We start from the raw sequence: 14980 nt of genomic DNA, 5'->3' as shown, positions 1-14980 counted from the left end.
AGGGGCCTGGAAGCCTTAAGAGGCAGTGAGTATGGTCTTGCCAGAAATGCTCAAGCTCCTGCCGAATGACCTCCCTTGGGGCATACTATACTGGCTCTAGTGTGGGACTTGATCACCTCTGGAGTCAGATCCGCCCGTGAGGTGTGGACTCCTCGCCGGGGCTGGACCCTCATTCTCTCTCTTCTGCTGCTGCTGCAGGTTCTACGATGAGATCAGGACGCCCCTCCTTTCTGACATCCGCATCGACTACCCCCCTGGCATAGTGGAGCATGCCACCAAAACTCTGTTCCCCAACTATTTCAACGGCTCAGAGATCATCATCGCCGGGAAGCTGGCGGACAGGAAGGCGGAGCAGTTGCCCGTGGAGGTCACCGCCAGCAACAGTAAGAAATTCGTCGTGCTGAAGACGAAGGTGCCCGTGGAGCCCCAGAAAGTGGGGAATGATGTCCCAGGAAGCCCCAGGCCCAAAGGTGATGGCCAGGGGGACCCCAACCACATCAAGCGTCTCTGGAGCTACCTCACCGTGAAGGAGCTGCTGAGCTCTTGGGTGCAGAGTAATGATGAGCAGGAGAAGGAGCAGCTGAGGCAGAGGGCCCAGGCGTTGGCCGTGAACTATCACTTCCTCACCCCCTTCACATCCATGAAGCTCAGGAAGCCGACTCTCCACACTGGTGGGCTGGAGGACATCCATGGCATGTCTGCTGCCGCAGGCCCTGAGATGGTGATGCAGAGCCTGCGAGGAGCTGGCCTGCAGCCAGGTAAGGCAGCACCAGAAACCTGAGCTCCTGGTGAGGCTGTGGGGACCTCCGCAAATTTATTTATTTATTTATTTATTTTTATCGTGTTATAGTTTCTTTTAATAAACCAGAACCCTGCATATAGCAATAGCCTTCAAAGAGTATCTTTGATTTTTGTATTTGTATCATTATAAAACTGTGGCTCTTGAGAAATGAGAAAAAATTGGCATGAGGCAAAAAATGCCCATCCGTCAATCATCAATCAGTTGAGGGCCCACCACATGCCAGCCAGTCCTGGAGGCCCCGAGATGAGCGCACAGACATGTTCTGCTTTAGTGCCTTTCAATGTCGCGAAACACATCAGAGTTGTGTTATTGTGTGCGTGGGATCAATTTCATTTTCTTGAGAAAGTTTTTTGAAGAACCAAGCTAGGGAATCTCGAGAGAATTCACCCTGGACACACCTGCCACTCAAAATCCAACAGAAGCCTCATGCCCAGTCAGTGCCAGTGGACAGGGGGACTTCGCAGAGACGGGAGCAGGAGGAAGGAAAAGTAGTAAAACCAAATCAGAGGGTCACAGTCTGGGTCATGTCCACTGGTAGAAAGTGGCACATTGGTTGGGTGTGGTGTTGTGATGAGGCCGCTGTCAAGTTCTCCTAGGAAAGGGGACTGAAGTTAACGAGCCCTGGTTAACTGCTGTCTCCTTTATTCCTCACACTCTGAGCTCTGGGAAGCACCTGGGTGTGGCAGAGAGAGCATGAAGTTAGGACCCACCAACCTCCTGACCTGCTGTGAGACCCGGGGCAGGTTCCAGACCCTCTGAGCCTCCGTTCCCTTACTGGGAAATTGGAGGTGGTGACAGGTTCCCTGAGGGCTGCTGTGAGTATTAAGCACAGAGTGTCTTGGGCGTGTGACCAGTGTTCTGCAGATCTCAGCCCTCCTCTCCATGAGGCACGTCATCGTGTGAGAAGCTCATCAAGAAGCTCAGACCCTTTCAGACAGGCGACACCAAGCTGTTGCTGTGTTAGAAAGACTGGCGCCTGTCTGGGGAAGCGAGGGCCGTTTTCATTCTGATAAAAGTCAAGCTGCAGGATGCTGTCACTTCGCAAGCACGAGACTCATCCCACATCCAAGAAAAATGGCTATTTGAGCAATAAAGACCTTACATAAACCACTCAAATCTCAGTGACTTCAGGAGAGATCAGAGGCAGATGACCCAAGACCCAAAGGACCCAGAGCACAGATGAGGAAATAACCAACTGATTGTTCAAAGGAGAGTTTTGGAGTAAGATTTTTCCTGAAGCGTTAGTGATTTTGTAAGACAATCTTCCTGTCGTTAATGCTCTGATGATATTTTAATTTTAATTTTTTAAAGTGCCTGTTGAAACTGACACTTCTCAAAGCAATCATCTGGCCTAAGGACTTCCCCCTCCTTCCTGGCCCATCTGCGCTCTGCCCATGTCATGCTCTCCAGGGACCAGAATTAGGAAGGGGCACTTAAAACCCATTTAGAGATTTTGATCTTTAATTTTACTTTTCTTTTTAAGTACTGGGGATGGAACCCAGGGCCTTGGGCATGCTAGGCAAGCGCTCTGCCACTGAGCTACGTCCCCAACACTGTTGACCTTTAATTTCTATGAGGGTTGAAAACGACTAAAGAGGAGTGTAATTTTGCTAATACACCATATGATATTGGTTTTATTTATAGAAATTAATTTACTTTTAGGTTATCATTTAATTGAATATTTTTTAAGGTACATTTTGAATCCTTGGTGTTTCAAAATGCTTTCTGAATTAAGCTTACACACATAGCTCTGGACCCTGGAATATAACTGTCTCTTTTGTTTTTATTGCAGTAAAAACTACATAACATAAAATTTACCATCTTAACTGTTCTAAGGATGCAGTTCAGTAGTGCTGGCTATATTCTCTTTGTTGTGAAATACAGCTTCAGAAAGTTTTTCATCTGGTGGAACCGAAACTCTGTATTCCCTAAACAATAACCCCCTAGTCTCCCTTTACCCAGAACTGTATCTTAAGTATGATAGACTGTTTCCCCCCTTTTATGTAAACAGAGATCAGAGAAAAGAAAAATACTATCTAAATGCTAAACCAATAACATCATCAACCATCCTTGCTTGTTTCTTTGGAGGCCAGTCTTTCCCTTTAAAATAGATGATGTTTTGAACAGTTTTTTTTTTTTTTTTTTTTTTTTTATTCTTGGTTACAAATGTATCTGAAAACTGAATATTTCTCATCTCAGCCTGCTTCTCCAGGGCCTCTCACAGGATCCTCTTTGATGAATAACCACAGTGTTCTCTTCCTTCTCCGTTTTAGGGCCCACTCTCAAGAAACCATATGACCCAAGAATCAAAATCTCTAAAACATCAGGTAAAGAGAAGGAGGTGGTTTGGTGAATGAGTTGGGAACAAGGGAAATTTGGACAGGGACCACCAGGAACACATTTAGGTTAGCGGTTCACAGAACAAGGCATCGTGACTGTATTTATTTAGCTCAGGCCAACAGAGTGCATGCTGAGAACCAGGACCATCTTTAAGCCATTACATAAACACCGCGGAGATCACACAGTCCCCAGGAAAGCCTGGCGCAACAGCCCTGGTGGAAGAAGAGTCGGATAACAGAGACATCTTCTGTGCTTAAAAGGCATTGGTTTCAGGGGTCTGGAGTGTGTGTGCTTCCGGCCCCTGGTGTCATGAATACAGAAGTGGTATTTTAGAAATTTCTGTTGAGGTAAGCAGGATTTCATTGTCGTTGTTTTGTAATCCCAAACTTCAGAAGGAAGAACAGATTAAAAACATCATAGAGTTTCCTTTTGGCAGCTTCTTGGTATTATGATAAAAATGGAAGAGCAGTGTCAGGGGCGCTGGGCTTTTATTTCCCAATGTACACGTCTTCCCTTCTAAGTCTCATGACCCCTCTGCCGATGTACTGTACGTGCAAGTTCTTAAATCCAAGGACATACTAGAGATTAGCTATGGGGATGAAATGCGTAGTCTCTCATGGATAGAATGCAATTCCTTGAACACGTGTGCTTTGTGGAATGCAAGAAAACCTTCCTCTTGGATGCTGCCTGCAGTAATCAGTTTTGGACTCCTCTTGTAAAGGGATTTGGATGATTTAAACAGAAGTGGATGTCGTAGTGTGTACAGAAAGTCTCAAAGTACTGTCAGAGAGTGCCAAAAATGTGGGAGAGAACTTTTGTTTCCTCTGGGTATCATTCCCTTCCACCCACCATCTGAAGACAGATACCTTTTATTTCTTTATAGGTTGCCATTCACAGGGGACGTGAGGCACTTCACAGTGAGTGTAGCCAGATTCTCTCAAGGGGTCTTCTGAGTGATGCTGGAGGCAGATAGAGTTTTTCTGCAGGTATAAGGAGGATGGGAAGTTGTTTAGAGCTTGAAAAGACCAGACTTCTCCTGACCCAAACCTCCGCTGTACCTAGGCACATTCTCATGCATGTATATACATACACGAGAAACAGGGAGGGGTTCCAAAACAGGCTGTGTCTGGTGTGTAAGTCAGAAAGCACATCTCCAGTCCAGTGAGAGAAGGGAATTGATATAGACTCTTGGGAAATATTTGATCTGTACAGCAAGACACAGGCTCTTCACCTTTGGCAGAGGTGTAAAGGGGGACAAGGAACGGGGGCCAGCTGAACTTCATCTGCGGACAAACATTTGAGAGCAGTAAAGTCAGTGTGACCTATGAGAGTGATTTCTGCCCTCATCGCTGTCACTGCCGAACCTAGTGCCTCTGCTTCACCTGTCACTGCCCATAAATTGGGCTTGGCTTCTCAGGACCTGCCCGCTAGGATCGCAGGCAGCTGGCACTGGGAGTGTTTGTGAGACAGACTGGGGCTTCCTGGGAGAAGCGTCAAGAAACTCTTGCCATAGACAGGAAGAGGCTGCATTCTTAGACACAATATCTTTATTTATTTATTTATTTTTATGTGGTGCTGAGGATGGAACCCAGTGCCTTACACATGCAAGGTTAGTGCTCTACCACTGAGCCACCACCCAGCCCCGAGGCTGCATTCTTCAGGTGGACAGTGAGAGGACAAAGCAAGTAACCTGGGGAAACCCACCCAGGACATTGGGGACTGCACCTCTCCTCCCCGTCACACCCCTCCTCCTCTTAGGCCTGGCTCTCTACACTTAACTGAGGCCTGGCGCAAGAAGCACTGGATTTGGACTTAGGAGGCCTGAAGTCAGTATTTACTTTACGTGGGCTCACTGGGAGACTTTGGAGAGTCACTTCTCTCCCTTGTTTAGAAATTGAGGAAACTCTTCTTCCACCATGGTCCTAAGGAGCAAAAAAATGATGGGTGAGAAAATAGAGAGGAGTACTTACACATGGAAGACAGCCAATAAATGTCTGCCTTTCTCTCTCTTTTTTCTCCTGTCCTGGCAGTGGATGGTGACCCCCATTTTGTGGTGGACTTCCCCCTGAGCAAACTCACCGTCTGCTTCAACATCGACGGGCAGCCTGGGGACATCCTCCGGCTGGTCTCTGATCACGTGCACTCTGGTGAGCTCTGCCCTCCCTCCCTCGCGGCAGCAAGGCAAGGAGGGGCCTGGGAGGGGCTGCACCCCCCTCCCCCCCTATTCTTGGGATGAATGACCAATTATGTCAGGGACACATGGAAGAGGCTCAGTGGGTGCCACTGATGAATGAAGGGCAGTGGACGTTGTACTTGGACTTGGAGTCAGAGACCGGGACATTCAGACCCACTCTAATGACTTCGGTGTTGTGTGGCCTTGGACTGCAGTTGCCTCCCTTGTAAAATAGAGATTGTGATACTCTGCTGGTCCCACAGGGCGGTTATGAAATGGATTAAATTAAATAATGGACATAACTTGGCTTCATAAATGCTTAAGAAACTCATGAAGTTATTATTGTCTTTTCATTGAGAAGCTGTGATGGCAGAAAAGCCAGAGGCCCAAACTCATCCATCTCAGTTCCTTGGTGACGTAGATGAGAAGCCCAGAGGTTAACCACACAGTCCTATTGCTGTGAGCACAGATGTAAAGAGACCTCTGGTCCCCATGGGCTGGGAGAAGGACTGGGTAAAAGAGGTTGGCACAGAAAAAACTTTTGGAGTTCAGTGCCCGTAGCAATGCTTGGGGACAACTATGTGGAGAGCCACACAGCATGGCTTTGTGAGGACAAGCTTGGGAGTGGACCTTTCTGGTATTTGTAAGTGCTGAGAAAATGAGAGTTGTGGAAGGTCAGTCTACATAGGTCCCAGGTGGTAGGCATGTTGAGATTAAGGAAAGTTTGACCCTGGGTCTCCTTTATCACACTGTTCTTTTTTTTTTTTTTTTATTGTTGGTTGTTCAAAACATTACATAGTTCTTGATATATCATATTTCACACTTTGATTCAAGTGGGTTATGAACTCCCATTTTTACCCCATATACAGATTGCAGAATCACATCAGTTACACATCCATTGATTTATATATTGCCATACTAGGGTCTGTTGTATTCTGCTGCCTTTCCTATCCTTTACTATCCCCCCTCCCCTCCCCTCCCCTCCCCTCTTCTCTCTCTACCCCCTCTACTGCAGTTCATATCTCCCCCTTGTATTATTTTTCCCTTTCCCCTCGCTTCCTCTTGTATGTAATTTTGTATAACCCTGAGGGTCTCCTTCCATTTCCATGCAATTTCCCTTCTCCCTCCCTTTCCCTCCCACCTCTCATCCCTGTTTAATGTTAATCTTCTTCTCATGCTCTTCGTCCCTACTCTGTTCTTAGTTACTCTCCTTATATCAAAGAAGACATTTGGCATTTGTTTTTTAGGGATTGGCTGGCTTCACTTAGCATAATCTGCTCTAATGCCATCCATTTCCCTGCAAATTCTATGATTTTGTCATTTTTTAATGCAGAGTAATACTCCATTGTGTATAAATGCCACATTTTTTTTAATCCATTCGTCTATTGAAGGGCATCTAGGTTGGTTCCACAGTCTTGCTATTGTGAATTGTATCACATTGTTCTTTTGAGGGTCTTTCTAGTCTTAGAACTATATTTTCTAATGTTTCTCATCTATAAGGGTGCAGGAATAAGATAGGGGCCTAACTGCAGCCATTCCTGGAAGTATCCCCTCTCTTTGGAGCTATTCCATGGTTTCTGTGTTCTGCCCAAGACAGGAACTCAGCCTGGAAGTACTTGGAGCATGGCTGTGCTCCGGCAGGGATTCTATCTCTCCAATCCTCACCCCCCCCCTCACACACACACACTCCTTGTCCCAGGGAAGACCCTTTTTCTCCTTGAATACCTAAGAAGTTACAGTCAAGATTTACTGGGGAGATGATCCCAAAGTAGAGAACACAAGAGTTAATTATATACCAATCTTTTGTTATTGAAAATTGCCTCTTGGCATGAGGGCAAAGCCCATGTAGCACACATCACTTAATTCACTGCAAGCATCTCCTGTGCACTTGTGAGTGTCTGTTATTCAGCCTGACAGCACGGAGCCCTGGGAGCTGGCTGCCAGCCTTACTCAAGTCCAGAAACGCTTGTGTTCTTAGTGGCACAGGAAAAAAAAAAAAAAAAAACACAGGAGTTATATTTGATGGCAGTTGACAGCTTATACATATGCTTCCTTTTGCGATCCTTGCAAAAATTTAGTTTGCGTTTATATCTTCCCGATTTTACATGATGAAGGAATTGAGGCTTAACTTTTTCCAATGACTTATTTAAGGATGAACACCTCGGACATGGACAAACTTGAGTTTTTGGATTGAAAAACATTCTAGCATCAATGATCTCTGAATTAGGATCTATGGCTACTGGTAGAAACAAAATATTTATCAGGACCACCGAATCTTTCTCTTCTATACCCAGGCTGGAATGAAAGCACACATTCAGTCCCCTTCCGTGATCTTGATCCCAGCCTCAACCTTCTTCCCTTGTTTCAAGAATCTGGTCAGACCACGGGGCAGAAAGCGCAACCATGGCTACCAGTGATCCCGCACCCATTCACTCATTCAGCCATCACTGAGCAGCCTCTATGACTGAGTCATTCCTGCTAGAGAAACAAAGACCAGGAAGGAGGAAGGAAATTCTGACCAGAGGCCTTTAGGGGTTGGGGATTGTGTTTCTAACCATTGTTCTCTTCCCCTGGGCTTCAAGGTGTGACAGTGAATGGAGAGTTAATCGGGGCCCCCGCCCCACCTAGTGGTCACAAGAAGCAGCGCACCTACTTCCGCACCATCACCATCTTCATCAACAAGCCCGAGAGATCATACCTGGAGATCACACCCAGCAGGGTCATCCTGGATGGTGGCGACAGGCTGGTCCTCCTCTGCAATCAGAGCGTCGTGGTGGGGAGCCGGGGGCTGGAGGTGTCTGTGTCTGCCAACGCCAACGTCACTGTCACCATCCAGGGCACCATTGCTTTTGTCATCCTCATTCACCTCTACAAAAACCCAGCGCCCTTCCAGAGAAACCACCTGGGCTTCTACATCTCCAACAGCAGGGGCCTTTCTAGCAACTGCCACGGCCTCTTAGGTAGGCAGCTGCTCATCTTCCCGCTGGGCTTGGAGCATGGAATTAGATTCTCAAAGAGAAGCCCCTTCTACCAATCTCTTCAGCTTGATTGAGGAATCCAATAGCAAACGTGGTCCTTATGTACATAGCTGTTCCTTGGCATCCACCAGGGACTGGTTCCAGGATTCCCTGAGATACCAAAATCTGAGGATGCTCAAGTCCCTCAAATGGTCTAGTAAGCCAGTGGAAGTGGTACACACCTGTAATCCCAGCCACTCAGGAGGCTAAGGCAGGGAGGATCGCAAGTTCAAGGTCAGCCTGGGCAGCTCTGTAAGACACTGTCTCCAAAAAAATAAAACAAACAAACAAAAAATCAAAAGGACTGGGGATATAGTTCAATAGTATTCCCAATACAGTAATAAATATATAAATAAAATGGCATAGTACTTGTGTAAAACCTACACCCATACTCTCATGTGCTTTACATCTCTAAATTACTATCATACCTCATAGAATGTAGTGTGAATAGCCGGTATTCTGAATTGTGTAAGGACTAAGAACAAGGAAAAAAGTATCTATATGTTCAATACAGATGCATTTTTTTTCTGAATGTTTGATCCACAGTTGATTGAATCCAAAGATGTGCAATCCATAGATATGGAGTGCTGAGTATGTGTATATGAAAGTTGGATTTGGGGCCTCCTGATGACTTTCTGGAATAGGAGTGGCTGTTACAAACCAGCTCTCACTAGTCTCTGGGAGAGCAAAGCAGTGGAGGATAATCATCTTAGGCTGTTTCCTTGTTCCTCTGCAAGGAGACACAGAAAAAGGGCAGCCCACTGCCCTCCCAGCACGAAAGAGTTTTGCATTTCATAGGAGTCATCCACACTGATGCTGTGAGCAGCGGGCAGGCCCCTCTGGCCAACGTCCTTCAACGTGTAATTTCATGTGGGCTCCTGGCCCAAAAATGAAGGTCGAGCCATTGCCAGGGCTCTGTTTAGAAAGCAGGATTTCCTGGCACTTGAGTTGGACGCATTTTGCTATGCCTGGCTGCCAAACATGCTCCCCGTCTCACAGACGCAGATCTGTGTCCCATTGGCCTCAGCAGTACCCTCGCCTGACCTGGAGAATTCTGAGGACAAGTGTCAGGAGTGAGCTGACTACTTTCCATACCTCACCCAGGTGCACCCACCACGTCTTGTTCAAATGGGGACCTATACCTATAACAGGGAAGATAGAGGGAAGACCTGACCCTTTGCCCAAAGCCCTCTTCCTGTCCTCACCGTTCAACCAGAGGGTGTTTGTCTCCATTTTTTGTTTAGGTGACGACGTCTCAATGTTAGCAACCAGGCAGCTTCCAGAAGGGTCACATCACTACAAGTAGCGGCTTAGCTCTTTATTCTTCATTTTATGGACCATGTGTGAATGCAGTCCACCTAGGGACTGGTAGTCCTGTTAACCCATCTCATTGACTTAGACCTATTGCACCTGTTGTCTGCATTCAGCATGCATTGATGCTTTTATTTACATATTTATCTATCTGTCTATTTATTTTTTGTCTTCTCAGGTCAGTTCCTGAACCAGGACGCCAAACTCACAGAGGAGCCTGCAGGGCACAGCAAGAATCTTACCAATTCTCCACTCCCGCCAGCAGGAGGGACTTCTGAGACCATCCTAAAGGTGAAAGGGCACCGAGTCCCAGTGGTGTGGAAACAAAGGAAGATTTACAACGGGGAGGAGCAGATAGACTGCTGGTTTGCCAGGAACAATGCTGCCAAACTGATTGATGGGGAGTATAAAGATTACCTGGCATCTCATCCGTTTGACACAGAGATGACATTGGGATCCGAAACCAGCAGCCTTAATTCATAAGAGCACGTGAAAGGGAAGTGACTTTGGGGGCCGCAGTAGGGCAGCTCTTCTTGTTGCTTGTGCACACCTGGTTCTTGCAGTGAGCTGCGCTCCAGAGCCTACCCCTGCTGGAGCTCTGGTGTCTGCTTGGGCAAGGGGCAGGGGCAGGAAGCTCTAGAGAAAATATTGTTTCTTTCTCCTTCCTCTCCCCCTTGCCCCCCCTCCATCTACAGTAGAGGAAAACGGTAGTGCCAAGGAGAGAAAGGTCATATTTAAGAGCAAGAAAGTTTGTATCGTATACCATCTGTCTCTCCCATCTTGTAGCCTACCATACAGTAACCTTTTCTGATGATGCGAGGTTGCTTGAAAGGGTTTTCTCTGTAGAAACAGCCAAGTACAGGCCCTCTGCTTTTTGCCTTATATTCATGCATAGAAATCTCTTCCCTGCCCCCCACCCATTGACCCTGGGCCACAGGCCATACAGACAAAACATACATTGGATCATTTAAACAATTAAATCTTTTCTTAGGAGAGGATTTTCCTCTGCTGTGGAATCTTACTCATTAAAATTAATTTCATTTTAAAATTTTTAAAAACAAATTTTAAAATATTTTTTAAAATGTAGAAACATGTACATCCCAGATACCAATCTCTTTCCTTTTAAAGAGCTTTATAAACCACTTGTTTTTGCTGGTGAATACTGGTGCAATTTATTCCAATAAGCTGAATGCTTTTGATAAACGTGGATAGTGTTTATTGGGCCGTCTTGGTGCTGGGGAGTTGGCCAGTTGAAAGGCAAATTGTTAGCTTGGAACTCTTTAGTCTCTGTCAGGATTTCTGGGCCATTTTTGACTTCACCATCTGGAAGCTGAGGGAGGGCTCTGGCATGGCGCTGGCCTGTAAGATAGACCTGGCTCAGAGGGAGCCCGGGTGTAGGAAGAATCAGCTTGCATGTTGTCAGTAGGAAAGGCACACATGTCAGAAAACCTAATGGACTTCCCACTTCTTAGATGGGCAAAAGCCAGGAAACCAGCATGAGCATGGAGCGTTGGTTCCAGAACTCAGGCAAACCTGATCCCCTAAGGAAAGTATTAAAATCAGAGGGGCTACCAAAAAAAAAAAAGGCATTTCCTTCCAAATGCCCTTCGTAAAGCCTGGCCATATCACCAAGGGGAACGAGGTGTGATGGGCCAGAGCCTCTGTGCTCCCCTCTGTAGCACTTCTCATTCTGCTGGGCTTGGTCTTCTCAGAGTCATTGGTTGGAAGCAGATGGACACAGTGGGCAGTTGAGCCAAACAGCAGAGAAAGACAGACTGTGGTCAGGGAAACAGCATATTTTGATGTGGGACAGAGTGAAAGGTTTTGTATGAGCTCACGTGGGGTTTCCCTCTGTCCGGCCTGGTGCCAGGGCAGCCTCTGCATGAAACAGGAAGGTATGCGCAGCACCTGAGAGACCACCGAGCAGAGAAAATTGTTTATCGTATTTACCTTCCTGTGGGAAACATCCGTGCAGTGAAATGACATCCTCATGCTCCCATCAGAGGCTGGATTCAGGAGCCAGTTAGCGCCAGGTGATGGTACCATCCCTCTCAGGGCCTCCTTCTGTCTGCACTTACCCACCCACCTGACCATGGCCTGTCAGCTGTGCTATTTATCTGGCTCCCATCTTACCAAACTCAGCTGTCTGCTTTCCTGCCACATACGGAAAACATATGACAGATGTTTCCATATTTTAAAGCTCAGAAAAAGAGGAGGGACACAAGCTAGGGCTGACCAGTGCCGTCCTGGTCAGATTCCCTGGACCTTCCATTATATAAATCCCAGCTGAGCAGACAACACTAGTGCCAAGAGGCCCAGGCCCCTATGCTGCACGTGGAGCAATGGTATGTTGTTCCAGGTTTTGGCCTCCCACTGGAGAGAGGAGGATGTCATTAGGCAAGCCCGGTCACTACTACAGCAGAGAAACATATTCCAATGAGAAACTCAGCAGTAACTGTCCAGCTCAGACCAAAAAAAAAAAAAAATTACTGTATCAAAGAGAAGCTTTTAAAGTTATGTTTTTACTTTAGACAAACACCAGTCCTGTTTCTCTTCTTTAGTTGTAGATCATTCTTTATTTGCAGAAGGTATTTATCATTCAATTTTCTGTTGGAGCTGGAAATTCATATCTGTGAGTACAAAACCCCACACCATTATAATATGTAGGACTTTTTAATTTGGTTGGGAAAATGTGCTTTTTTTTTAATTAGCCAAATGCATTATAAATGACAAGCTCTTTAAAGCAAATGCAGAGAAAAAGAGGAATTCTCTTGTCAGACAGAGAAACTAAGGCAGGGTGCAGTTGAGTGATTTTTCTAAAAGGCTTAGAGCAGGGGAGGCAGAACTGCCTGAATCCATTTTGTTAGCTTTGACATTCTTTCACCATCTGGTCAATCATTTATTTTCCTTCTGCTTTTTTTTTTTTTTTTAAATATTGGAAGGTTATTAAATGAGTAATTGAATGGAACTGAGAAAAATGTTGAAGTTAGAGGAGATAAATCTCCCTGTTATCGTAATAGCTCATGTTAATGAGTCATAATGGATCTTGAGCAAGTCCACATCTCTGGGTTCCAACCTCCTCCCTCCTCTGACAGAGGCCTCTGAATGGGTCATCTTTAGGGGTCTACTAATTTAAAGTTTCATATTCCCCAAATAAAACGGGCTGAGCATTCCCTGTCTGCCATGCCTGGTGCCCTATCTTCCTCTGTCTGACTTGGGTGTGATTTTCCCCTGCAGGCTAGAGGGTGAGGTGTTTGGGAAGACAGACCAGCACAACACTCCATCTGAGCTGGCCAGCTGTGAGAGAGGATGCGGGGGACTTGGGGAGAACTCCTCTGTGGTCTCATATCAGGAGGAACATTAAATATTTACTTGAATCGTGTCTTTATAGGTGGATTAGGAACAGGATTTGATTAGGAACAGGATTCTCTAACTTTTGGCCTAACTGAATGCTGTGGAACAAATTCCTGTGTTCTTCCAAAATCCGCATGTTAAAGCCTAAGTTCTCGATGTGATAGTGCTTGGGGGTGGGCTCTTTCGACAGAGCCCTCGGGGATGGGATTGAGGCCCTTCTAAGGAGAGACAAGAGAGATCATCTCTCTTGCTTCTGCCCTGTAAGGATAGAATGTTTGTAGACCAGGAAGCTAACCCTCACCAGACACCAAATCTGCTGACACCTTGATCTCGGCCTTCCCAGCCTCCAGACCTGGGAGAAATAAAGGCTTGTTGTTGAAGCCACCGGGTCCGGTCTGTGGTGATCTTGTTATAGCAGCCCAGGCTGAGGAAGACACTCAATCATTATGCATTCTTTTTCCTTTCTCTGAACTACCCAGAATGTACCCAAACAATGCTACTATTAAAATTTGAAAGACTCTTAGAACCGTAAGAACACCATCTAGCTAAAACAAGCAGCAAATAAAATAACACAACTGAGCAAATACTTAGAAATACAATTTTAAATATTTATTTTAACAACCCGTTTTCAATTATAAGGAGGATACAAGATAGTTCACATTTCAAGAAACATTTTTTTCTTAAACAAAAATTTGTAAAAAAAAAAAAATGATGTCTAAAAATAAGTAATGAGTAATTTTTTGAGGGGAAATAGGATCAAGACTAGGGAGAATAAAGCAATGATCCTGACAGTGCTACTTGTATGTAGGTCTTTCTGAATTGCAGTCATGAGCTGCATAATGATGTTTTGGTCAACAATGGATGGCATGTTAGGACAGTGGTCCCATAAGAGTTTAATGGAGCTGAGAATTTTCTGCTGTCTATTATTTTTTGCTGTACCTTTAGATGTGTTTATATGCATAAATACTTTGCAATTTATCTGCTTACAGGATTCAGTACGGTAACAAGCTGTTCATGCTGGTAACCTAGGAGCATGGGGTATACCACAGAGCAGGTGCATAATAAACTATGCCATCTAGGCTTGTGTGACTGTACTTCATGATGCTCTCAGAGTAGCCTGTGACACATTTCTCAGAAGGTATCCCTGTCATTAAGCAATGCATGACTGTATGTAAAATGATATGAGCATGGATGAGTGACCTTGGAAGAACAATGTTAAAGTAACACATTATTGTACAGTAAGACACAGCAAATTTACGGTGGCCATTCCTGTGCTCTTATAAAACTGTGACTTAGGGGTATCTTAACCACCCTGCTCCCCACCCCCAGTACACTACTGTGTGGGGACACCAGCATCCCAAACTCTCTATCACCTTCTCACTGGGTCACTCATTTGTGCACCCTTTCCCCACCATCTCAGTTGATGCTTCTTCCATTTGGCTTGGACCTTGCCAACCTAGGTACCATTTCTAGCTTTTTCTGACATCTTCCTCCAGTTCTGAGCACTCCTGTCACATCTTGATTAGATTCTGTTTGAGCTATGTTGAATTCTGAATAAAACAGTACCTGACTTAAACCAAAACAACCCTGAGACACAAGGGAGACATCACTGCAGACTGCATTAAATAGAAAACAAGAAAACAATCGATTATCAAGGACTTCAAGTCAACCTGTTTGGGCTTCAGCTTCTTTAGCTTCTTATAGTTATGGAAGAGATAACTTCTGAGATCCTCTGATCTTTATCTTTTGCCTTCAGATGAAAAAACTTCCTGAACCGCCACAAGATAAGTTAGGAAAGTATTCATTCAGTAACCCCAGAGAATTTGCAGTTCCAGTGTACCAGGCCCAGAGATCCAGAGAACAAAGTTCCTGCCTTCACAGAGATCACAGAACGTAGAAAGAGTGCAAAGGTTTAAATGAATACTGCAGGAGAACTTTGCCGAGAGCTGTTATCTGAGCATAATAGAGGGACAACTCGGGAAG

The 14980-nt window shown here is 45.5% G+C and overlaps 1 protein-coding gene across 2 annotated transcripts in view; it reads left to right on the top strand.

Moving 5' to 3' along the window:
* Itih5 (inter-alpha-trypsin inhibitor heavy chain 5) overlaps positions 1–13471 on the top strand; it is an 84252-nt gene extending 70781 nt beyond the window's left edge. The window contains exons 10-14 of one of the 2 annotated variants that reach the window (XM_076832440.1): positions 199–758; positions 3076–3129; positions 5173–5289; positions 7898–8275; positions 9822–13471. In XM_076832440.1, the coding sequence (XP_076688555.1) occupies positions 199–758; positions 3076–3129; positions 5173–5289; positions 7898–8275; positions 9822–10126 (1414 nt within the window). In that variant the 3' untranslated portion in view covers positions 10127–13471. The remainder of the gene's footprint in view (positions 1–198; positions 759–3075; positions 3130–5172; positions 5290–7897; positions 8276–9821) is intronic. The other variant, XM_076832441.1, reaches the window with a different exon arrangement.
* Positions 13472–14980: the final 1509 nt, after the last annotated feature.

Source organism: Callospermophilus lateralis, chromosome 13 (assembly GCF_048772815.1).
Source record: "Callospermophilus lateralis isolate mCalLat2 chromosome 13, mCalLat2.hap1, whole genome shotgun sequence".
In the NCBI taxonomy this organism is placed as follows: Eukaryota; Metazoa; Chordata; class Mammalia; order Rodentia; family Sciuridae; genus Callospermophilus; species Callospermophilus lateralis.
Note: the sequence above shows the minus strand (reverse complement) of the source record. Positions and strands in the feature narration are given on the sequence as shown.